Genomic DNA, 24380 nt, shown 5'->3' on the forward strand with positions numbered 1-24380 from the left:
AAACAGGGAAAACCTCGGCCGAGATAAATGGCCCGAGGTTTGGATCAGGCGATTATGGGCTGAGATTCTAGTAACGAGTCTCGGCCAAGGCTTTTTTCTTGCCTAGTCTTCTGCTATGACTTCACTCAATCTATGTAAAGTTGGACTCGGTGTGTAAACTCAAAAATGATTGATATCGGGATCAATTTAGATTGACTCAAATAAAAGCAAATAACCTTAAAGCGAAAAATAAGAAAAATATGATGTGGGTGAGATTGGTAACCAATGGTAGTTCTTACCACAAATATGACCATATCCTTTGAAAATAAAAACGATAACCAAAATAAGAACTGGCAGAGAGCAAATTTGGTTAAAAAATGACTTTTACTCATTGGGTAATAACCTAAATGCAAAGAGAATTAACCTCTTAAATGCCACTAAAATCCTAATAGTTTAGGAGGGTAAGAGACTAGTCAAACGAATGCAAAAATAAATGTGCATTCATATCAACATTCAGAGTAAATGGTAAATTCCTTTCACACTACTCATGGTCAAAAACCTACATAAAAGGAAAATAGGAAATATGGTAAAAGCTATTAAATGACAAAAACACTTTCACTCTTTCAATCCAAAAAAGGGACACTACAAGAGGAAATAAATCACTTGAAAATCAAACACAAAGCAACAAGAATGATAATAATAGATTGACAACTATCTAAAAACTTTAAGAAAAATCGATTGAGAAGACAATGATCTAAATATTCAGGAAAGGTATTTTGGGATTTGAGTTTGTTTTTTTGGGGGTTATTGATGATCCTTAAATCTTCTGAAAATTTCTCTTTTATACTGGGGTTTGTGGCTAAGGTTTGCCAAGGTTCCTCTTCAGATGGGTTCCACGTTAAGGGCACGGAATCCCACTTTTCCCTTTCAGCTCTTCACCTAATTTTGTACTATGCCAACTGCCTTTTGTGCCACGCCTGTCCTTTCTCTGCCTGAGATAGTGACATTTGTTGTGCTACTTTTCAGAGTTTGTCTCTTGGGTGACATCACTTTTTATTTCTTTTGTCTCTTGATCTGCACGACCGGAAGTATTGGATGACTGATTGTATACGTAGTAACTGAAGCGAGGCCAAGAAATGTAGCGAGGCCGAGAAATGGTTTTCTCGGCCATGAGTTTGACTACCTTGACTTTTGTGGTCCTCTTCCTTTTCCTGTTGCGATTTTTTAGGAAGTGACACGTGGTAGTCCTTTTGGGCCTGGTACCAACAGTCACTTTGTATTTTGACTTTTGTCATACCATACAACTGAGATATAGTGGGTGCATTTATGATGTGGGAGACTAATGAAAAGTCATATTCTTTTTTTGCTCTCGTTTGCTTCTATCATCTCTCTTGGTTTTATTAGTTAGATTTATGTGAGAATATTATAGGGTTATTTTTATTTGAGGTTTACAAACAGAGTAGAGCCATTATCAGGCCTGACCGTGCTATGGTCCTTCGTTGCTTTTCAAAATTCTTCCTTAATTACATGGTTTGGGTTTTATCCCTTTGAGAAGATATGTGCTCTAATAATCCTTGTTTACCCTTCCCCAAAGAAATTGACATGTGGAAATTGAGGACAACTAAATAAAGCTTGGTAGGACTCTAAAACCATAACAACAAACAAAAGCGTAGTCTTAGGTGGTTACCTAGCTAATCGCATCCGGATCCTATGTTTGCTTTTTCTCTACTATTAATCTTAGACTTGGAAAAAAAATAAAAAATCTTAGCCATGAATTTATTGTCTAAGGGTATGAAGAAAAAAAAAAAAGAACTGAATTTGTATCACCTTTGAGTGTGAATAGAATTACATAAATACTTAGATTTAAATTCCACGATTAAGCAAGACAAACAAAAATTCCAAAATCCTAGCTGTTATACTCCATTAGGTATAGTAATTAATGTACAACTCTACTACAATTGTATATTAGTCGGTTTCCTTATAGTAATAGGTTAAGAAGAGGACATGAAAAAAGGTTAATTAAGGCGATTTTAAATGAAAAGAAAAACATGTTTATTAGTCTTTTTAAAAATAACTTTTAGAAATATAACTAAACAATGGGGTTTTTTAAAAAACGATAAAACATTGTTTTTATCCTTTTCTTTTTTTTATTTCTCAATCTCACCTTAGCCGTTAAATTATCATATTCGACCACAGTCACTTTTTTAGACTTATTTGTAAAAACTAAGCCGATGATAAAAAAAAAAAAAAAAAAAAAAAAACAATTATTATTATTATTATTATTTTTTAATTCTTATTAGTTGCATATTGGTACTTTTCCTCGTACCGTCGAGGAGTTTTTCAGCCCACCCCAGTTTCAAATTCTGGATTCGCCCTGGTCTTATGCTACAATCTGCTCGTTGTCTCTCTCTACTCGGTGATCTTGGTAAGCTTCTTTTCTCTGTTTGTGTCTCTTCCAATTTGAATTTCAAGTTAAATACATTTTGGGTTTTAAAGCTGCACAATAAATTTTGGTCATTGGGTTTTCTTCATTTAGTTTAATGATTTTGTTTTAATTTTCTTCCTTTAGTGGTTTTTTCTGTGCGTTTTTCATAGCAGGTTTTGCTGTGCATTGAGTTTTGGCTTGCTTGATTTATTATTTTGGGCTTGTGCAGCTATATACTATTTGGAAAATCTTTTATTTATTCGAAGGTTTCTTCTTTTAGCTTTCAGAGTCAGCTGACTGTTTACATTTCTTGATATGGGTCTCTCTCTTATTCATGTAATATACATTTCTAGAATTTGGGCATTGTTTTTGGTTCCTCAACATTGAGTATCTGCTAATTGAATTATTTGTGTTGATATGAGTTCCAACATATTTAAAGGAGGTGAGATATTCAATTCCTAGATAAAAATTCTTTGTTTTTTTCTTGGTCAGTATTCTGGCAGTGCAGGGTATAGGCTTGACTTGTAAGCTTCCTTCACATTAATCTCTCAAAATTAAAGAGAACAAGTCGTGGATTCAAGCTTAGGCTATGCCCCTTAATTGCTTAGAAAGATATCCTTTAGGGTATGTTAAGAATTGATACATCAATTTGGCTCCAGAAAGCTCTATTTATATTTGAGGGAATAAAGCATACTACAGAGCTTTGTTTCACCACTTGTTATTTCTTTGTTATCTTCTTAGAATGACATGCACGTAGATGAATGTGTTTTGATGGGTGCCAATTTTGTATGGTTGAGTTTACTACTATGAATGTTCAGTAGTTAAGTCAGTAATTAAACTTCACTAGCAGCTGGGAGTCATAATTGTATTCCTCTCAAAGAAACCTAGTTAGTAGTGTGGCATCTTGCAGTAATCTAAATTTATTTGATGGTATGGAACAGAGAAATGTTATTCTATGGACATCCATGATTGATTCCTATGTTGAAAATGGGTGCCTATATGAGGCACTTGGTGCGATAAGGTTAATGCTTTCAATGCACAAAATATTTTAGATTGCATGTGGTTACATAGATATGTATAACCTCTTGTGAAAAGAAAAAAATAAATGTATGATAGTTGTTGCATATATCACTGACTTGATAATAGTATACTTCCAGGTTGTCGAATATTGGGTATTGGGTTCGGGTCTCAGGTATCGAGTATCAAGTCCCGAGACTCGGGACCCAAGTGTGAGTCTAGATCTTGGTATAAACAAGTAATTGAAAAAAAAAATGTTTTCAAGTATATCAACCAAACAAATTTTCAAAATTAAAAAAAAAAAAATTCAAATTTTATACCAAACAAGTTTTCAAATTTTAAAAACTTTTATGTTAAAATTCAAATTCTAAAAAAGAATCCTAATTTTTTAAAATAGTTTTTGAATAGGATACCAAACAAGGCCTCAGCTTCCCAAGTCTAAAATAAGCAGAAAGAGCAAGGAAGATGAAGCTGAACGTGGACGTGTTGAGATACCTCACTAAAGATGATTTTAGGGTTCTAACTGCTGTGGAAATGGGAATGAGAAATGTAAATGTCTCTACTATTCTTTTATTGAAATCTTTTAAATTTCTCACCATAGCTTACCTTAATTATCATTATATATGTATATGTATGTATATTAACTCTTCATATCCTTTTTTCAGCATGAACTCGTACCCTCTGAACTGGTGGAGCGCATAGCTTCGCTCAAGTATGCATTTAGTTTTTTGTTTTCCCCTTCATGTTGAATTTGAAATTGTCCATCTTTATTTTTTATTTTTTCTAACTCTTGTCTAATCCTTAAATTTATAGGCATGGGGGCACTTATAAAGTTCTCAAGAATCTACTCAAGCATAAGCTCTTGCACCATGACTCTTCTAAATGTACTATAAATAATGTTGTTATAACAATCAAGAATAATTGTTTTGAATAACTCTCACTTTCTTTGTTATTATGTGCATCCAGATGATGGGTTTCGGCTCACCTATCTTGGTTATGATTTTCTTGCAATTAAGACTATGGTCAACCGCGGAGTCTTTGTGTCTGTTGGTCGTCAAATTGGAGTAGGAAAAGAGTCTGGTACCATTTTTTTTTCCTTTCTAATTCATAGAACACATGCTGGTGCCTGGTTGTGGTACTATATTCCAATATTACTTTGTCACTATTCTCCATAAAATTTATTTTTTTCCAGATATCTTTGAGGTGGCCACGGAAGATGGTACAGTTGTGGCAATGAAGTTGCACAGGCTTGGTAGGGTTTCTTTTAGAGCTGTCAAATCTAAGCGTGATTACTTAAAACATCGTAGCAGTTATAATTGGCTTTACTTGTCCCGCCTTGCTGCACTCAAAGAGTTTGCTTTTATGAAGGTTCTTTTTCTCTATATTTGGCATTTTTATTTCTGTGTATTGTCCCTGTTGTGTGTTTATCATGTTGATTTTTTCTTTACACTATTGCTCTGCTTGAGCAGGCTTTAGAAGAGCATGGTTTTCCTGTTCCAATGCTGTGGATTGTAACAGGCATTGTGTGATTATGTCACTTGTACAAGGCTACCCACTGTAAGTTTCTTCTTTTTAAAAATTCCATTTCAAATAATTGAATGAGAAAGGAATAGCATTCTACACAATGGAGTTACCAGATACAGTGTTTTCCTTGTGTGTTTCCTTTGGAACTAGCTTGCTTAAGAAAAAAAAAATTAATCTGTGATCACGCTGTTTCATGGACCTATGAAATTTACTCTGTCCAATGCAGTGTGCAGGTGAAGCAATTGCAAAATCCAGAGATGGTTTTTGAAATAATCATTGGACTCGTTGTTCGTCTGGCAGAACATGGTTTAATTCACTGCGACTTCAATGAATTTAACATTATGGTATGCATTTGAGGCTGTCTCTGGAATAGCATCTTTGGAACTTCTAGGTTGCATTATGTTTCATACTCATGTCATTGTGTTTCCTTCTTCTGCTCTCACTCAAAAGAGTTTTTTTTTATATGGTTGTATTGGTAATACAGTTAATATATACAGTCCAAATGCCTCATTGGCTTCCTATTTCTATTCATTGTTAAACTTGTAATTATTTTCCAATTTCTCTTCTTTTAGATTGATGATGACGAGAAGGTCACCATGATTGATTTTCCACAAATGGTTTCTGTATCACATCATAATGCACAGATGTAAGAAGCTCTGTTACTTACAAATACCAGTCATCTTTTCATACTGTTTATTGTCAGAAGTCAATTGCCATGGTGATATACACCTTTCCAAGTTTATCAGATATCATATTTTCATTCTATGAAGTTTCCATGTTTCAGGTACTTTGACCGTGATGTTGAATGCATTTTTAAGTTTTTCAGAAAGAGGTATGTTTTTTAATTTTGTTAAAACTATTGTGAAATTTTTAAGCCAAATGCAAGTGATTTTAGTTTTCTGGATGTTTATAACATTCAAGGTTGCAAAACCCCCGAAAAGCATTTCAAGTTGGCTTGAAGAAATGCATACAGATGATATTTGTCGCTATTTTAATAGTATACAGCGAACTTAAAAACAATACTGAATATGTGAAATATTTACTTGGTTGCATGAATTTATGGCTGAAAAACTAATATCAGGATATCTATATATCTATATAATGTGGGTTGAGTTGGTACGTGGAATGGGCACATATACGGGATGTGAAGTTTTTTCCGTACAGGGTGGGGTGCGTAAGGTGTAGGTTCAGTTGGTACGGTATTCTGGGTTGTGGTTCATCTTGTAACTTTATTCTGTATCCATTTCATAATCATATACATAATTACGCATAATTTTTCATTTACAGATAATCAACTAGTATTTATATTTTAATAAAAACCATATAATACATTATTTATAATTAAACTATTTATATTTTATACATTATTTTTCTAATATTAATTTTTTTTTCCTGATTTGTTTGTTTCAATTAATAATAGGCATTTCCAATTTTTTTTCCAATTAATTAATGCTTTACTGTGATATTAATTGGAGTGGGAATGTGGGATAGCAGGAATTAGCTAATTTGACTGCATAACAAAACGTGCAGGCTGGCAGCTAATTGATATTTGAAGCCATAATTAAAAAGGCAACTGTCAGCATAAGAATTAGAAAAACATCCACAGAATGACAGTCTAGGAGACTTGTTTTTGTACCTTTTCTAGTGACTCACAACAACCACTGGTTACCTCCTACACAATTGGTGTCAACCACTGGTTCATAGATCCTCTATAAGCCCATGAGAAAAGAAAGTTTGGGATAAAGGCTTACTCTAGTTTGTTATGATTTTTTCTCTCAGGTTCAATATGTCTTTTCAAGAATGCCCAGATGATACTGATGGCACAGAGGTAGACACAGATGTGAGTGGCAGGCCTTGTTTTTCTTCAATAGCCAAGGATTCTGGTTTTCTGGACAAGGAACTTGCTGCCAGTGGGTTTACTAGGAAGGACCAGGAAGACATTGAGAAGGTATCATGCTGTGAATCATGGTAGATTTAATTGCCACATTCTCTATGTGTATTCGTGGAGCCATATATATACTATACCCGCATTAAATTCCATAGCTTATTGGATATTCTGATAGTCTCTTGCTACTTAAAAATATTTTTAAAACTCTTTTATTTTTTACATGGAATATCCCCCATCCTTTAGGCAAAACATTTCATGGGACATTGACTGCAGTATAGTCAAGGCTGTGGTCACAATCTTAATTGTACTTCAGAAGCACTCATGTTTTTTCACCTGCTTTGGGGTTCTTTGAGTGACAATTGGTTGATTTTGTGCCTTTTGGATAATTTAACCATTATATCAAAAGTGGTCACTTTGTGTTATCACGTGTATGGTATTCAAAGTCTCAGACTCATGTCATAACACTTGTACTTTCCTTGCTAAATCTGTTTGTGGGTTATGCCTTTTACTTTAACGCTTCTGCTGTCAAATACTAAACATATATGAATGTAATAATGTTCTTCAATACCACATTGTTGCATGCAGTTCATTGAAGGAGGGATTGAAAAGAATTCTAGTTCTGGTGATGAAGATACTGGACATGGCACACACGTCTCTGTGTTACATGAAGCAAATATGAAGGGTGTTGATTCGCTGCATTCCCTAGATCAGGTACATTTTTTTCACTTGATGTTGATATCACAAATAAATTAAAGTGATCTAAGTCACAAATTGAGGTCTTAAGTAATTACTTTATATCAGAATGAAGATTGGTGAAATCATAAATGATATTGTATTTGCAGAGTAAATGGAGATTTCTTGTGTTTGTTTGTATAATAATAAGAAATTGGGTAGTGGAAAAAGTATCTTTTGATTGTAAAATTTCTCTTATTTGGATAGGCATTCTAGTAAGTTATTCAGAAAAAGAAAAAAAAGGGGACCTTCTATCATGACAGCAGGCATGCAATGCCTGCACCAAAAAAAAAAAAAAAAAAAAAATTGATAACCTGCTGAACTGGTAAACAAGTTTTACCAATTTTTTGATGCATCCTTCAAGATAATGGTAACTCTTGATCAAGATTTGGTAACTTACCATATTCTTGATCGAAGTTACCATTTTCTTGAACCAAACATCAAGAAAATGGTAACTAAAACCTTGCCTCAAACCAAGTTACCACTTTTTTGATCATTCGATCAAGAAAATGGTAACTTGGTTCAAGAATGTGGTAACCAAGCCCAATCATGACCAAAATTACCATTTTTTTGATTTTTTTCCTCAAGAAATGGTAACTTTTTCTCAAGAAATAGTAAGTTACCATTTTCTTGATCAAAGTTACCATTTTCTTGAACCAAACATCAAGAAAATGGTAACAAATCAGTGGGGCAAAAACCGTTACCACTTTCTTGATCGTTCGATCAAGAAAATGGTAACTTGGTTCAAGAATGTGGTAACCAAGCCCAATCTTGACCAAAGTTACCATTTTCTTGATTTTTTCCTCAAGAAATAGTAACTTTTTCTCAAGAAATGGTAAGTTACCATTTTCTTGATCCAAGTTACCACTTTCTTGAACCAATCCTCAAGAAAATGGTAAGCAAATCAGCCAAACAAAAAACATTACCACTTTCTTGATCATTTGATCAAGAAAATGGTAACTTCGATCAAAAAAGTGGTAACCAAGCCCAACCTTGACCAAAGTTACCCTTTTCTTGATTTTATTTCTCAAGAAATGGTAACTTTTTCTCAAGAAATGGTAAGTTACCATTTTCTTGATCAAAGTTACCATTTTCTTGAACCAATCCTCAAGAAAATGGTAACCAAATTAGCCAAGCAAAAAACGTTACCACTTTATTGATCATTCAATCAAGAAAATGGTAACTTGGATCAAGAAAGTGGTAACCAATCCCAACCTTGACCAAAGTTACCATTTTCTTGTTTTTTTTTCTCAAGAAATGGTAACTTTTTCTCAATAAATGGTAAGTTACTATTTTCTTGATCCAAGTTACCATTTTCTTTAACCTATCCTCAAGAAAATGGTAACCAAATCAGTGTTGTTACTACTTTCTTAATCATTCGATCAAGAAAATGGTAATTTGGTTCAAGAATGTGGTAACCAAGCCCAATCTTGACCAAACTTACCATTTTCTTGTTTTTTTTCCTCAAGAAATGGTAACTTTAGCTCAAGAAATGGTAAATTACCATTTTCTTGATTGAGGTTACCATTTTCTTGAACCAAACCTCAAGAAAATGGTAACCAAATCAGTGGGGCAAAAAAACGTTACCACTTTCTTGATCATTCGATCAAGAAAATGGTAACCGCAGTCAAGAATGTGGTAACCAAGCCAAATCTTGACCAAAGTTACCATTTTATTGATTATTTTTCTCAAGAAATGGTAAGTTTAGCTCAAGAAATGGTAAGTTACCATTTTCTTGACCCAAGTTACCATTTTCTTGAACTAATCCTCAAGAAACTGGTAAGCAAATCGGTGGGGCTAAAAACGTTACCACTTTCTTGATCGTTTGATCAAGAAAATGGTAACTTTGATCAAGAAAGTGGTAACCAAGCCCAACCTTGACCAAAGTTGCTATTTTCTTGATTTTTGTTCTCCAGAAATGGTAACTTTTTGTCAAAAATTTGTAAGTTACCATTTTTTTTATCCAAGTTACCATTTTATTGAACCCAACATAAAAAAAATGGTAATTTCATCACTGGGCCAAAAATCGTTTCGCACTGCAACTGCGTGTAGACGAAAAGGCAATTGCATTATTAGACTTCTAAATACACGCTCCTGTTTGACAATCAGGTTTGGACATGCAATCCAAAATTCTGAACAAAACTGCTTCTATAGTTATATACCAAGTTACCATATTCTGAATTCAAGTTACCATTTTCTTGAACCAAATCTCAAGAAAATGGTAACGGAATCACTGGGCCATAAAACGTTTCGCACTGCAACTGTGTATAGACGGAAGGGCAATTGCATTCTCAGCCTACTCAATGCAAGCTCCTGTTTGGCAATCCGGTTTTGACATGCAATCTAAAATTACACAGTTTGACTAGTCTGGAAACGCGCCGGAGGCAGCATCTGTTGAAGAATCTGCCTCCTTCTTGGACACATTTACTCTGCCTGGTATTGAATGATAGGTCTACTGCATCCTCGTGCACAACTGAGGTTCCTATAAGGCATATTATTACGGAGGCAAGCCCCTGCCCATGACAATATGTTTTTCAGCATCTCTTCTTAAATGAATGTATTTGTCTAGTCTAACATACCCAATTATCCTCTGCTAGTTTAAGTTGGAGTGCCTGAATATTTACTAACGAACATAAACTTATTAACGTCTCAATAACTTAATTGTCATAATTTTCAGGATGCACACCACTACGTCATTTATTTACCAAACAATGCAGCCACGTATTCATACACACAGTCACATTACTCACATCCATAAACAACAGAACGAACAAAATGCATAAAATAAAATGGCCAAGCATACACTTCATCCATAGTACTTAGATTGAGTCTTAGTACAACAATAACCAAGCAGATACCGAAGAAGCAATTATCACTACATGAAAACTGCAAAATTAATCAAGAGTAACTGCAAAAAGCCTCCCAATTGTAGCCTGCCAAGTTTGGTGACGTTACGACCAGTTTTTCACATTATAATTACATTCGTTATTACGGGGAGTAAATGTCATCAGGATCAGGTGACCACGATGAGTCAGATGGCCACCATGGACGCCAATTGGCAGGGGTGCAGTCCGGCGATGACTCTGAATGATAGTCGTTCCCAGGTTCTTCATCCACCAAATCCAGTGGTCTGGACTGTTGAGATAAATCAGGGGCAGCTGACCCTTGTGATGAATCCGCAACATTTGACACTCCGGTATCTTTGGGTGGTTGTGATGCCGAAACAATTGTGAATCCACAGCTACTGTACTCATCTACCCATATCCAGCCATGGCAGTCAGCCTTACCCTAATACAAAACACATGCATTATGACATTTCAATGTTTTCGTTGCTTTAAGGATTGGGCAAACTTAACAACAACGTTCACTTACATTAGTCCCTTCGCATCCCCAGGCTGGACGTTGATTACCTTCAAAATTGGCAATATATTGCATTGAACCATTGCAAACTAAGCACCGTGGACCTAAGTCGTTGGCCATATGTTCCTACTTGCACAAAAACACATTGTCCTAATTTCAACGGAACCTCATCATCGTAAAGTATATCTAATTTTAAACCTTCATGGAAAATAAAATAGCCTAACAAATCAGCCCCACTTACGTACTCCTCCTCCCCCCCCCCCCCCCCCCCCTTTCCAAGATTTTGAAAAGAAAAAGAGCATAAAAACAAACCCCACTTTTCTTTTTCCTTGCACAAATTAAAAAGAAAAAAGGGAAATCTATAACTATTCACTACAAATGAAAAAACTCTTATTGCCACACGAAAAAATAGTACGCAATCAATTAATTGGAAAGGTAGTAATCCTTCATATATCAGAGGTCAAAGAAAAGATGATATTCAGAATCAATAGTAAAGAAATAAAGGTGTGCACTGTGATAATCCTTCATATATTCCTAAATTGTCCACTCTTTAATAAAACTAATGCATGTAATTGTCCCCTGTGCATAGTCATAGTCAAACTTATTCCTAACAAAAACAAACACACAGAGGAGAACCTTAGAAAAATGAATATACCGATTCTCCTTTTGATTTAGCAGTGCCAATTTGTTTTCATACTCTGCTTCCCAGATGTCAGTGGTGCACAGGGATAAAAGGGATTTGGGATTGAAGTTGACAAATCACATAATTCAACCTGCATAAACACAGGTCATCCCTGCGCAGAAATATTTGTCATTCAACGTGTCTTGGCTTCAGTTAAATTGCTGCAAGTGCCTGTTGAGCCTGCATAAATTAGTTCAAAATCCAAATATTAAATTCATGAAAGAGATAGAGAGTTTGACATATGAATAAATCTACAAAATCAAATGTAAACAAATCGAAGCCCTAACCTGGGTGAGAGAGACAGAGTCGGAGTTTTATAGTTTCTGAGAGATCGAAACTCGGTGAGAGAAAGAGTCTGAGTGAGTTTTCTGGGTTTCTAGGTTTCGAAACTCAGTGAGAGAGGGTCTGAGTCTTCTGGTATGATGGGCGATGGACGTGCTAGGATGGGTTTCTGAGTTTTCTGCGTTTTTGGTGGGAGGATGGCGAAAGGGTGGCCAAGCGAGGATTGAACGACAGTGCCAGGACGGCGAGAGAGAGTCGAGGGCGGCGAGCGAGGGTCTGGGTGAGGCTACGTTATTTATTTTGAATGGAGAGTGAAATGAGCGGAAGTTCTGTGTGATTTGGGTTTTACCACTTTTTTGATGCATCCCTCAAGAAAGTGGTAACTCTGTCAAGATTTGGTTACTTACCAAATTTTGACTATGAGTTACCACTTTCTTGAGGGATGCATCAAAAAAGTGGTAACTTCACAAAACTCCTAAAACCCAAGTTACCACTTTCTTGATCTTAAATTCAAGAAAATGGTAGTAAATTCACATCAAGAATGTGGTATCCACCTACGCATGCAACTGTATATAGATGAAAAGGCAATTGCATTCTCTGAGTATTAAAAACTAGCTCCTGTATGCCAATCCGGTTTGAACATGCAATCACAAAATTATATCTTGACCAAACTTACCTTTTTCTTGATCTTTTTTCTCAAGAAATGGTAAAATTTTCTCAAGAAATGGTAAGTTACCACATTCTTGATCAAAGTTACCATTTTCTTGAACCAACCATCAAGAAAATGGTAACCAAATCAGCCAAGCAAAACACGTTACCAAATTCTTGATCGTTCGATCAAGAAAATAGTAACCTGGTTCAAGAATGTGGTAACAAAGGCCAATCTTGACCAAAGTTACAATTTTCTTGATTTTTTTCCTCAAGAAATGGTAACATTTTCTCAAGAAATGGTAAGTTACCACATTCTTGATCAAAGTTACCATTTTCTTAAACCAAACATCAAGAAAATGGTAACCAAATCAGCCAAGCAAAACACGTTACTACTTTCTTGATCAATCGATCAAGAAAATGGTAACTTGGTTCAAGAAAGTGGTAACTCAGCCTAAGCTTGACCAAACTTACCATTTTCTTGATTTTTTTCCTCAAGAAATGGTAACTTTTTCTCAAGAAATGGTAAGTTACCATTTTCTTTATCCAAGTTACCATTTTCTTGAACCAATCCTCAAGAAAATGGTAACCAAATCAGCCAAGCAAAAAACGTTACCACTTTCTTGATCATTCGATCAAGAAAATGGTAACTTGGTTCAAGAATGTGGTAACCAATCTCAACCTTGATCAAAGTTACAATTTTCTTGATTTTTTTCCTCAAGAAATGGTAACTTTGGATCAAGAAATGGTAAGTTACCATTTTCTTGATCCAAGTTACCATTTTCTTGAACCAATCCTCAAGAAAATGGTAACCAAATTAGCCAAGCAAAAAACGTTACCACTTTCTTGATTGTTCGATCAAGAAAATGGTAACTTTGATCAAGAAAGTGGTAACCAAGCCCAAATTTGGACAAAAGTTACCATTTTCTTGATTTATTTCCTCAAGAAATGGTAACTTTTTCTCAAGAAATAGTAAGTTACCATTTTCTTGATCCAAGTTACCATTTTCTTAAACCAATCCTCAAGAAAATGGTAACTAAATCAGTGGGGCAGAAAACGTTACCACTTTCTTGATCGTTCGATCAAGAAAATGGTAACTTTGATCAAGAAAGTGGTAACCAAGCCCAAGCTTGACCAAAGCTACCATTTTTTTGATTTTGTTTCTCAAGAAATGGTAACTTTTTGTTAAGAAATGGTAAGTTACCATTTTGTTGATCCAAGTTACCATTTTCTTGAACCAAACATCAAGAAAATGGTAACCAAATCAGCCAAGAAAAACATGTTACCACTTTCTTGATCGTTCGATCAAGAAAATGGTAACTTAGTTCAAGAATGTGGTAACTAAGGCCAATCTTGACCAAAGTTACAATTCTCTTGATTTTTTTCCTCAAGAAATGGTAACATTTTCTTAAGAAATGGTAAGTTACCACATTCTTGATCGAAGTTACCATTTTCTTGAACCAAATATCAAGAAAATGGTAACGGAATCAGTGGAGCAAAACACGTTACCACTTTCTTGATCAATTGATCAAGAAAATGGTAACTTCATTCAAAAAAGTGGTAATCCAGCCCCAGCGTGACCAAACTTACCATTTTCTTGATTTTTTTTCTCAAGAAATGGTAACTTTTTCTCAATGAATTGTAAGTTACCATTTTCTTAATCTAAGTTACCATTTTCTTGAACCAAATCTCAAGAAAATGGTAATTTCATCACTGGGCCAAAAAAACGTTTCGCACTGCAACTGTGTATACACGAAAGAGCAATTGCATTCTCAGAGTGCTAAATACAAGCTCCTGTGTAACAATCAGGTTTTGACATGCAATTCAAAATTACACTATTTGACAAGTCTGGAGACGCGCCAGAGGTTCATTTTTTTTTCAACTTGGGTGGGTTAATTTTATATTTTGGGCGAGGATGGAATTTTTTTGGTTTCAATTTCAATATTTTGTGTTTTAATTTTTTTGTTTTAGTGATTTTCAGTTTTAGTTTTTTGAATTTTAAATTTTGTAGGGGGTTTTTTTTAGATCAAATTTTTTAAGGTATTAAGTATTAACAAGTTTAATTAAAAACCTTATACTAAAAGTCTAAAACTATATACATTACACATTTACATGTGTTTACATTTTTAATCAATATTGTATCAAAATGTTTAGGCATTCTTGAGTTGGGTAAAATTTGTTGAATATCAAGTACCCAAAAGTGCCAATACATATTTTGCCAATACACATGCTTGTATTTTGCTGCCCCTTTATGTATTAACCAAAATCTTTTTCTGTTTTTTAATCATTGAATAATGCTGTTATAATTGGGATCCTGAGCAGTCCCTGTCGAATCGTTTAAAATCATTTCAACAGATCAAACGCAATGGATGAATTGTCAAAAGAACAAAGCAAATGCCATTTGTTTTTTCAGCCCAACTGATATCCAAAACAAGATTGGAAATCGTAATCAAGTTTTTTCGATGTATAAAACCTCCTGAAACTGATATAAACAAACAAGATTATACATGTCAATTTTTAATGGGATTTGGATGTTATAAATGTTATTTATATTCCATTCTCTCATAAAAATCCATCCATTCAACAAAAATCCATCCATTCATAAAAAATTTCATCCATTCATTTAACTAATCAATATTTGTTCAAATACATGTTCCAAAAGCACGGAGAGTTTCAGAGACCAATTTTGATCCTTGGAGAACATAATGGGACCATTGGAAGTGGTTTGGAAAATATCAGCAACTAGCTTGAACACACTTGGTATGAAATACTAGTCAATCTTCATGTGTTGATTGCTGAGACGTTGCAGACCACACAATGGCAAGATACTCTGCCTCTGCAATAGGTCTGGAGGCAAGGTTGCTTCTTCACACAATTTTAACATGAAGATATACATTGAGTGAACAGAACTACCAACCCAATTATTCAGAAGCACAATTTCACATAACAAATCAAAACTATGAATTCATAGCATTTAATGCAATAAGAGAAACCAGACACTTCGCATTAACCTAAGACAGACTTTCAATTAAGCAATAATTGGTACCAAGTGTATCAAATTAATTGGATTGACAAAGAAAACCAAGCAGTTAGGAAGAGATCTAATTTACATTATCTCAAATTTGGTATTAATAATGGTTCCAAATCCAATATAGCTTATTAAGGGATTGTGCACTAGATTTCCCTTCTTCTCTAAACCAATTGAATACCTCTCACAAGAGTGTCAAGGCAGAAGTAATCCAATGAAAAAGACGTCTCTATCCTAATGACTTTTCCAGCTATAAAATGGTAATCTACTATATCAGGTCATAAATTAAACTTCCAAACGCAAATAAGTAGTGCCATGAAAGTATATGTAAACAGGAACGAAAATGCAATCACCTGAACTTTACTTTTATAAGTATCCCAAATTGATCGAAGTCCATTTCATGCTCATCTGAGAGAAAAAGTTCCCATAAAAATGACAATTTCTAGAAAGTGCAATATTGAATTCTGGGGCAAGTAATGGTCCATTACCTCGTGGAAATTAGCTTTGATAAATAGCAGCCCTTCAAAAGCCAATGGAGCAACTTTGAATACCTTGACAAAGGATGGAACTGCGATGTACTTGGCTAGCAACCTTGAAAACATTTTGGTGCTGGTGAAGAAAAGCTATCATGTTTTCCTTGTAAGAACCCTGACATTAGTGCAGAAAGCATGGTCAGTATAATAAACACAAAAACAAATTGCATTCAGGAAAGTCCTATTATTATTTTTTGTTAAGGAAAAATGTCAATCCAGAAGGGTGAGCATTTTCAGAGAATCATAAAAGTACAAAACAAGAGGGGCAAAAAAAAACAAAAAACAAAAAAGCAGCTCCTAAGGGTTCATACCAGAGCAGAAGCACCAAAGAATAGAGAAGTTCTTCAATTGTTGCAATTGTATAGCTGTCCAGATTTTGTTCTAGATACTCTTTAATTTAGATCACTTCAAAGCAAACTACACTCTTAAAATGCACTCTTTGAACGTTGTCTAGCAGTTTGAAATGAAGGACACTTCACATGCACTCTTCTCCTTTACCTGCTAATTCAAATTTGTTGCCTAAATTAAGAACCAAGGAGAAAGTCATTTCAAACTGCATGAACTGCAGATAAACAACCAACAAGCTCTATTTGTCTTGTTAACTGAACTAAACAATCATATATCTGTTTCGTCCGAGGGTGTGATTTGTCTCTGACAATAAACTCATATACAATGTCATTGACCTCAATTGAGCTGCAACCAGGAGTCTTCTCTACTCCTCTCTCCTTCATCATATTTTGCACCCTCCCTGCCTCCTCCCACATATTTGATTCCCTATACATTTTTGCAAGCAAAATGTAAACTCCACTATCATGAGGGTCCAACTCGAGAAGCTTGGAAGCTGCTCTTTCTGCCATCAAAATATTTTTATGAATATAACAAGCAAAGAATAATGCACCCCACACCACAGCATCTGCCTTAACTGACATGCCATTGATAATCTCTTCTGCTTCTTCCAAATGACCAGCCCTACCTAGAAGGTCCACCATGCAAGAGTAATGTTTAAGTAATGCAATCACTATTCTTCCACTAAAAGACTGGTTTTTAGTATGGTTTGTAAGGTACATGTATTGATGATATAAGTATCTTTCTAATAATCCGGTTAAAACTTAAGGTCAACATTATGATGTCTAGATAAAGTCATGCAGATTACAGATTGGCACAGGAAAGATACATGTATATTCTTTCTTTTAATCAATGCAGCAGAGACTTATTAGTAGATAAATAGCACACACATACACACACACACATTCCAAAAGGACATGAGCAGTCATAAGCATTTATAGCGTTTTGCATGCAAATGTCCTGAAATCCCTAAATATATCCATACCTTGAAATCGAACAATTATCAAAACTATCCACATGAACCCATACCCCAATAACAATTTTATGCCAAATCTTCAAATTAAATGGGAAAACGTCAAGACCATACCAAACCCATAGTGCAAAATACCTTAAACTAACAGAGCACAACAGAGGAAGGAGTGAGCAATTCGTGTGATGGATGTGCAATTCGTGGTTGAGCTCTGTCCCATTAAATTGATTCTTTGTGAAGTGAGCTCTGTCCCTCTGGAAGTGTGGATGGATCTCGGATTGGGTTGTGCACTGAGCTCAGCTCTGCCCCTGTGGAAGTCTCGATGTACCCATTAAATTGATTCTTTGTGGAGTGAGCTCTGTCCCTCTGGAAGTGTGGATGGATCTCGGATTGGGTTGTGCACTGAGCTCAGCTCTGCCCCTGCTGGGTTGTGCACTGAGCTCAGCTCTGCCCCTGTGGAAGTCTGGGTTTTTTCGTGAAATTCTACCGATAAGTGCTAACCCTGTATATTAGCTCACTTTCTCTCTCATCTCATTAACTTGCTACCTGCTGGCCCATAAGTTTTTTTCTTAACCGTTAGATCAACATTTACTGATCTAACGGTCAAAAGCTTGAAGGCATCTAATGCCTGCAGTTATGTTAGAATTTCCGAAAAAAAAGGGTTCTTATTTGGGCAGTGCTTCTTATTGTGTGCTTGGTTAATCCAGCTTAGTTATATTGTATCTGTTAATAGTATTTGCATTCTTGAATCATACATTGTGAGTTTGTACTTATGCTTTGTTGTAATTCATCGGGATCAGACTTTAGAGCATGATGAGGAAGGTGAAGTAGAGGGCAATATAAGAAACTGTGAAGCAGGTCCAAGTAGTGAACCTGAATATCAAGATGTGAACGACAAGGTAGGTCTTGAATTATTCTGTCTTTATACTGTGCTTTCTACAGAGAGTAAAAGTTCTCATTTGGCTAGGCTTTGGAGTGTGCTGTCAGTTGTGGCCTGGCAGATATTATTGTTTAGAAAGCCCTTACAGTAGTCTTGTTTTCACAGGAGGGAGATGAAGAGGCCGTGAATGACAATGATGCTGAGCTGATAAAGCGCTTGAACAAGGTTAGACGATGTGCCATAACAGCTGCCCGTGGAGGACGAAAAACTCTTGCCTCCACCTCCAGAAATACCTACAAAGACAAGGGTGGTAGATCCTCTCACAATTCCAAAGTCCAGAAACAATTAAGCAGCTGGTAGAATATGCGAAGTCCCACCACAAAATCCAAGATGTCCACTTAATTTGGGTCAAAGATGTCCATTTTGCATACCAAATGGAGGCTGCGGGCATCGCATGAAATTCAGATTTTCAACTATTAGACTTGTACTACAGGAGAGGAAGTAGCTTGGCCTACTGTTTGCAGCATATGTATGGCAGTCAATTTTATTCAAAATGAAAGAAATGTTTGATAATTGTTATACTGCTAATTTTCTCATAGTGATTATATTATACCTTGATGGCAATCATTAATTCATTATTATACTGCCAAGTTCCAACCACTGCCCTTATATCTCGGCGGAATTGCATGCCTTTCCTACTCATGATATATGTAACGGTATACTGAATAAGTAAAAATGCTCCTTGGCAGACATGGGAACATAGATTTCAAAAAAGAATATAAGTTTATTTTCTTTTATTAAGCTTAGAAAGAGACTTAAAATGTGAATTGGGGTTGGCTTAGTTGGCCGAGGACAAAAGCTCTCCCCTTTACACATCCGGGTTCGAACCCTTATCCTTCCCCATTGTAATAAATAAATTTAAAAAAAAATGACTTGAATTTCTGAAATTTTATTGTTTTGATGTGTCTAGCAATGATGGATGTGTGAACATTGGGTCAACATATGATCTAATCATCTACTAAACTTGATTTTAAGTTTTTTCTTTTTGTGAAAAGAATTAAGTTGAATGTATAAACTTTGGGATGTCGATGAAATTAATTTACAATAAAAAGTAAATAAAATGTCAAAACTACATAGAACAAATGAGCTTTTGTCTGTCTAGATAAAGTTTAAGCAATGTACATTGCAATGCATCAAATCACTTGACTTCATTCTATTGAATTTTACTAGTATTATAGTGGGTTTGAGTGAAACCGAGAGAGGCATTTCATTTTGATCTATCAAATATAGCCTTCTTGAATGAACTTCCCATCTTCATTACAAGTAATCATATATAGGAATCTCACAGTCTAAAATCTCTAACAAAAGAATAACAAAAATTGATGCAATTGTAGAAATTCTAAATATTAATCCTGCAACTCACCTGTGTGACAATTGCGTAGAGTGGTAAGGTACTATAGCCGCAAACAAACTGAACAAATGCCCAGAGAATGGATATTGGCATAATGGCATTCACAAAATTAAAAAATAAAAAATAAACATTCAGATAATCAGATTTATGAAACACAGATATATTAATATATTCCAAAGAATACACACACACACACATGAACATGACCTTACCCGATAACAAGTCTTGGGATAATATAACTAATTATTCCCATTATGCAGGAATTAAATGAATATTGTACCTCAAAGAGATTGAGGCACCAAATATAATAATAAATCTACCACTTCCACCTTGATTTGCATAAATGTCCAACCAAGTCCCCTTCAATAACAATGTGTTTCTCAGCAACCTCAGGGGCAATTGAGTAAATACATGCTCCAACGGCAACTTAGTGCCAACAGCAAGAAAAAGCTGTAGGACGTACAGAAATCCACATACATATTAAATTCCCTATCCGGCCTATGCAGATTTAATCTTTAGATTTGTGGAGTGGAGACAAATGCACAAGTTTATGAATCATTGGACATGAATGAAGTTTAAGATTAAACCATACAGATAATCGGATCGGTGGTTTTATCTTTTGGTCATTAATTATGATTTCTATTTGTGAGGTCAAATAAAGGAAAGCAAAAAATCTTATGTTAAAGTGTAATTCATGCTACAATGGCTATTTCTTGTCAAGCAAACATCATATATATAGGCTCCTTTTATTGAGGTATATCTCAACTTATTTATGTTGAGGTATGACCTTGTTGGGGCCCATACGAGTCTTTTTGTGTCGATCCAAACCGTTCATTTTTTACATCTTCATTAATAGATTATCATTGTAAAAAATTAGTCAAATCGGAAATCATTTGCCTATCTAATTTTGATAAAACAAATAGACGGTTTTATCGAAAATATTTGGTTCGTCCATTTCTTTGATCAAATTTAGATAGACAAATGATTTCCGATTTGGCTAATTTTTTGCAAGGATGATCTATCAATGAAGATGTAAAAAATAAATTGTTCGGATCGATACAAAACGACTCGTCAGGGCCCCAACAAGGTCATACCTCAACATAAATAAGTTGAGGTATACCTCAATAGAAGGAGCCTGTATGTGTGTATATATCAAGAAGACTCCATTGTAGGATCCTACAAATAAAATTATTTGTAGGATACCTCATGGGGCCCACTTCCATATATTTTCAACAATCTGAACGTTTATTTTTTAGATCTCTATTCATAGATTATTCTTGCAAAAAATTAGTCAAATCAGAAATCATTTGCATATCTAACTTTGATCAAACTAATAGACGAACTAAAAATTTTCGATAAAACTATCCATTTGTTTGATCAAAGTTACATAGGCAAATAATTTCCGATTTAGCTAATTTTTTGGAAGAATGATTTATAAATAGAGATCTAAAAAATAGACTGTTCAGATTGTTGAAATACTACATAGAAGTGGGCCCCATGAGGTATCCTACAAATAATTTTATTTGTAGGATCCTACAATGGAGTCTTCTTGATATATATATATATATTATATATATGTTGCATAAAGCTAACACATACACACATGATCCACATCTGTTAGCCTCTAATTTCTCTCGGCCACGTGTCGAGAGGGCCGTGTATTTAGGGAAACTATGTCATTCACGTGCGTTACGCGTGCCAATACATGGTCGGAGGCCAAGCGTATATTTGTTGATGAGTTGTGCGAATCCGTTCTTCAGTCAAGAAATTGTGGTCAGGGAAGGAACGCAATCTCGGCCGTTGGTTCTACCTTGGCCGCAAGGACTTAGGGTAGTGCTCTATTGGTTGGGTGTGATGGTGATGTGATTTGCGAATGTGAAAGTGCGAGTAATGGATGCAAAATCAAAGTCTAACAAATAACAGTGGAGTGTGAAAACAAAATCAAAGCAAAGATAACCCTTGAAATATAAGAAACAACGCGAGTGTGAACAGTAAATGCATAATCTAATTAATTAACTAGAGAAAAACAAATAAAACCGGAATTTAATGAAAATGCAAGAAAATGAAGAACGAATAAATTAAAGTGCACATTAGAATTTAAAATTACTAAGGCTGGAAACCGGCAGCTTCCAAAAAAGTATGAACATCCTCCTTTAATTTCCTCTTTTACTGTCTTTGTAAGTTTTTTTTTGTTTGAAAGGTCGGAAAAGGCCTTCTTGAGTTTGCCTGGCTGACCGACATGCTTGTTTTAAGTGAATAGTCTCTGGCTTTGGCACCTTACCTGCTTGCCTACTTATATCGTTGCTTAGGTGAGATTGTGATCAATGGCATGGACGCCCATGTTCTTGGTCCATTATGGGTCTTCCAACTTTGGTTGCTAGTCTATTTCCCTTAGCTTCGCTCTATTTGATATTTTACCAATGAACAAAGTCCTCGGCCAGGCTTTAGTTACATACGGCCAAGGTACCCAACCACTTGGCCGAGGAGTGTTTTAGATTCGTCTACAAGCTCTCTGACCGTGAAGAAGATCAGTTTCGTACTTGCACTTTTCGTGCAGTCCCTGCTTTCCTAGTACCCGATCTGTCCCTCAGCCTTGCTTATGATCAAAGCTATTTAGATCGCCTCCAGGACTTTTGGGAAAGCTTCCTACTTCCCCATGACTTGCAATGGGGGGTTTTAAAAAGCAGGGTTCAAAGATTGGGGCTGAAGTTTACAATCCTCAGTTCGTTACCCATGAGTTTGGGTTCGTTCAGTATTGCCTGAAACCCCTACATTTGTCCTTTAACCGCTTGAGCTCTTGGCGGTGTCTCTTCCGCCAATACTCACAATGCTCATAACGCTTTGGCTTTGGTTTTGGTTGCTCGGCCGCTTTCGACCGAGGCTACCTCACAGTTCACATCATGGTGGGAAGAGTTTGTTAGAGAGAAGTTCATGCAGCTAGTCCTCTTTAAGGGGTTCTTTGTAGGGCCCACTTCTTGTTGTAGTTCAATAATCAAAATATCTACTTTTTAAGTCTTCCTTCAATCATCATTGTTTAAAAAAAAAATATATTTTAGATAAATCAGACATCATTTAGACACTTAATTGTTACAATATAAATAGACAAGCATATTGTTTTAGATAAACACTAAAATTATCTCTATTTAATCAAATGATTGATTAAATCGTTAAATAATATCCGATAAATACTAAAATAAAGACATAAATATAGACAATTTCGATCATCGAACTACATTTAAGAGATTAATGAAAGTTCCCTTTATGTACGTACAATATATATATATATATATATACATCAGACTTTATGCAAAATAATTAAATAGAAAATTAAGATTAAATATCAAATATCAAATATAATTAAATTGTTATTTGCTTCTAGCTATGGCAAAGTCCTACACATGTAATTTAACTAATAATTTTGACTCTAAAAATTTAATCCTTAATCCAATATATATGTTAAATTTTTTTATTAAATTAATATATAATTTTGAAATTTACTACATAATTTTTTATGACCACTTATCTCATACACATTTAATATTTATTTCTCAATTTATTATATTACTTTTTTTTGTATACCCTAAATGCCAATTGTTTGGCTTTTTATTATATTTATTTAATTCTGAATTATTGCTAAATGATTGTTTTTTTTTTTTTTGTCTTATCTTTATATTGTTATTTTTCTAAATAATTGCTAATTAATTGCTATTTGTCTTATCCTTATATTTTCTTTTTCTAAATGAATGTTGTTTCATCTTTTCCTTAAATTGTCTTTTTCATACCACTCCTTTGGCAAGTCTGGTTACATATTGGGTAAGTGTGATTACATATACGGTAAGTGTGATTATATATATACAATTACGTGTCTAAGGCCCCGTTTGGGATTGCGGTGGAAGATCCAAAAGCTGCTGTGGAAAACAATTCTCAATCACCTACAGCAGTTTTGGTGTTTGGTAAAAAAATTAAAAACTGTTTTTCCCCACAATTCTCAACTCCCCACAACAAAAACAGAAAGCAGGTTTCTAGGTGCTTTTGAAAACTGCAGTGAATCACAGCAACAATGAATATTTTATTTTACCCATAATATCCTCATTGATTTCTATATTTTTAATTTGTTTATTTTAAATTAAAAAATATGTTCATTGTTAGTTATATTTTATATTGTGATAATTAATTATGATATTTTATTTGCACGATTAAAATTATAATATACCTAAAAAAATAATAGACATAGTTATTTAATAATATTGTTCTTAGAAAAATTAATGCTAATAAAAATTTGTAGCCAACAATTTAAAAAACAAGTAAAACACATTTTATTTTTACCAAACAAATAAGTGAAAGACATTTTTAGCATCATGTCTATTTTAGTAATTATACACAGTCACAGCACTTTTACATTAACATTTACCAAACACTTTGATACTGTTTTTGCACTCACAGCACTTTTGAAAACATACTTTACCAAACACTCAGCTGCTTTACTTTACAGCTGACTTTACTTCACAGCTGTTTTTTCACACAGCAATACCAAACTGGCCCTAAATAATTTTTGATTTGTCTAATTTTTTGCATAGGTGATTCTTAAAGGGAGACTTAAATAATAGACGGCTTTGATTATCGAATTCTAATGTGAAGTGGGCCTCACAAAGAATTGTATAATAGCTTTATTTAAA

At 34.7% G+C, this 24380-nt stretch overlaps 2 protein-coding genes and 1 long non-coding RNA gene across 3 annotated transcripts; 2 read left to right on the forward strand and 1 right to left on the reverse strand.

Moving 5' to 3' along the window:
• Positions 1-2298: 2298 nt before the first annotated feature.
• Positions 2299-4950, forward strand: LOC147280115 (uncharacterized). The gene is made up of 7 exons (XM_086252132.1): positions 2299-2404; positions 3819-3970; positions 4087-4133; positions 4235-4305; positions 4388-4501; positions 4614-4789; positions 4891-4950. Exons 2-7 carry the CDS (start codon positions 3887-3889, stop codon positions 4948-4950), a joined length of 552 nt encoding a protein of 183 aa, XP_086108258.1. The 5' UTR covers positions 2299-2404; positions 3819-3886.
• Positions 4926-7766, forward strand: LOC147280116 (uncharacterized). Its single transcript, XM_086251659.1, has 6 exons — positions 4926-4978; positions 5172-5289; positions 5518-5591; positions 5730-5777; positions 6725-6893; positions 7419-7766. Exons 1-6 carry the CDS (start codon positions 4953-4955, stop codon positions 7584-7586), a joined length of 603 nt encoding a protein of 200 aa, XP_086107785.1. The 5' UTR covers positions 4926-4952; the 3' UTR covers positions 7587-7766.
• Positions 7767-15135: 7369 nt separating this feature from the next.
• Positions 15136-17442, reverse strand: LOC147280117 (uncharacterized). Its single transcript, XR_015123453.1, has 3 exons — positions 16410-17442; positions 16054-16213; positions 15136-15973 (listed from the first exon to the last, which is right to left on the reverse strand). It is a non-coding gene; the product is annotated as an uncharacterized LOC147280117 (long non-coding RNA).
• Positions 17443-24380: the final 6938 nt, after the last annotated feature.

Source organism: Dryas octopetala, chromosome 7 (assembly GCF_963921425.1).
Source record: "Dryas octopetala chromosome 7, drDryOcto1.1, whole genome shotgun sequence".
In the NCBI taxonomy this organism is placed as follows: Eukaryota; Viridiplantae; Streptophyta; class Magnoliopsida; order Rosales; family Rosaceae; genus Dryas; species Dryas octopetala.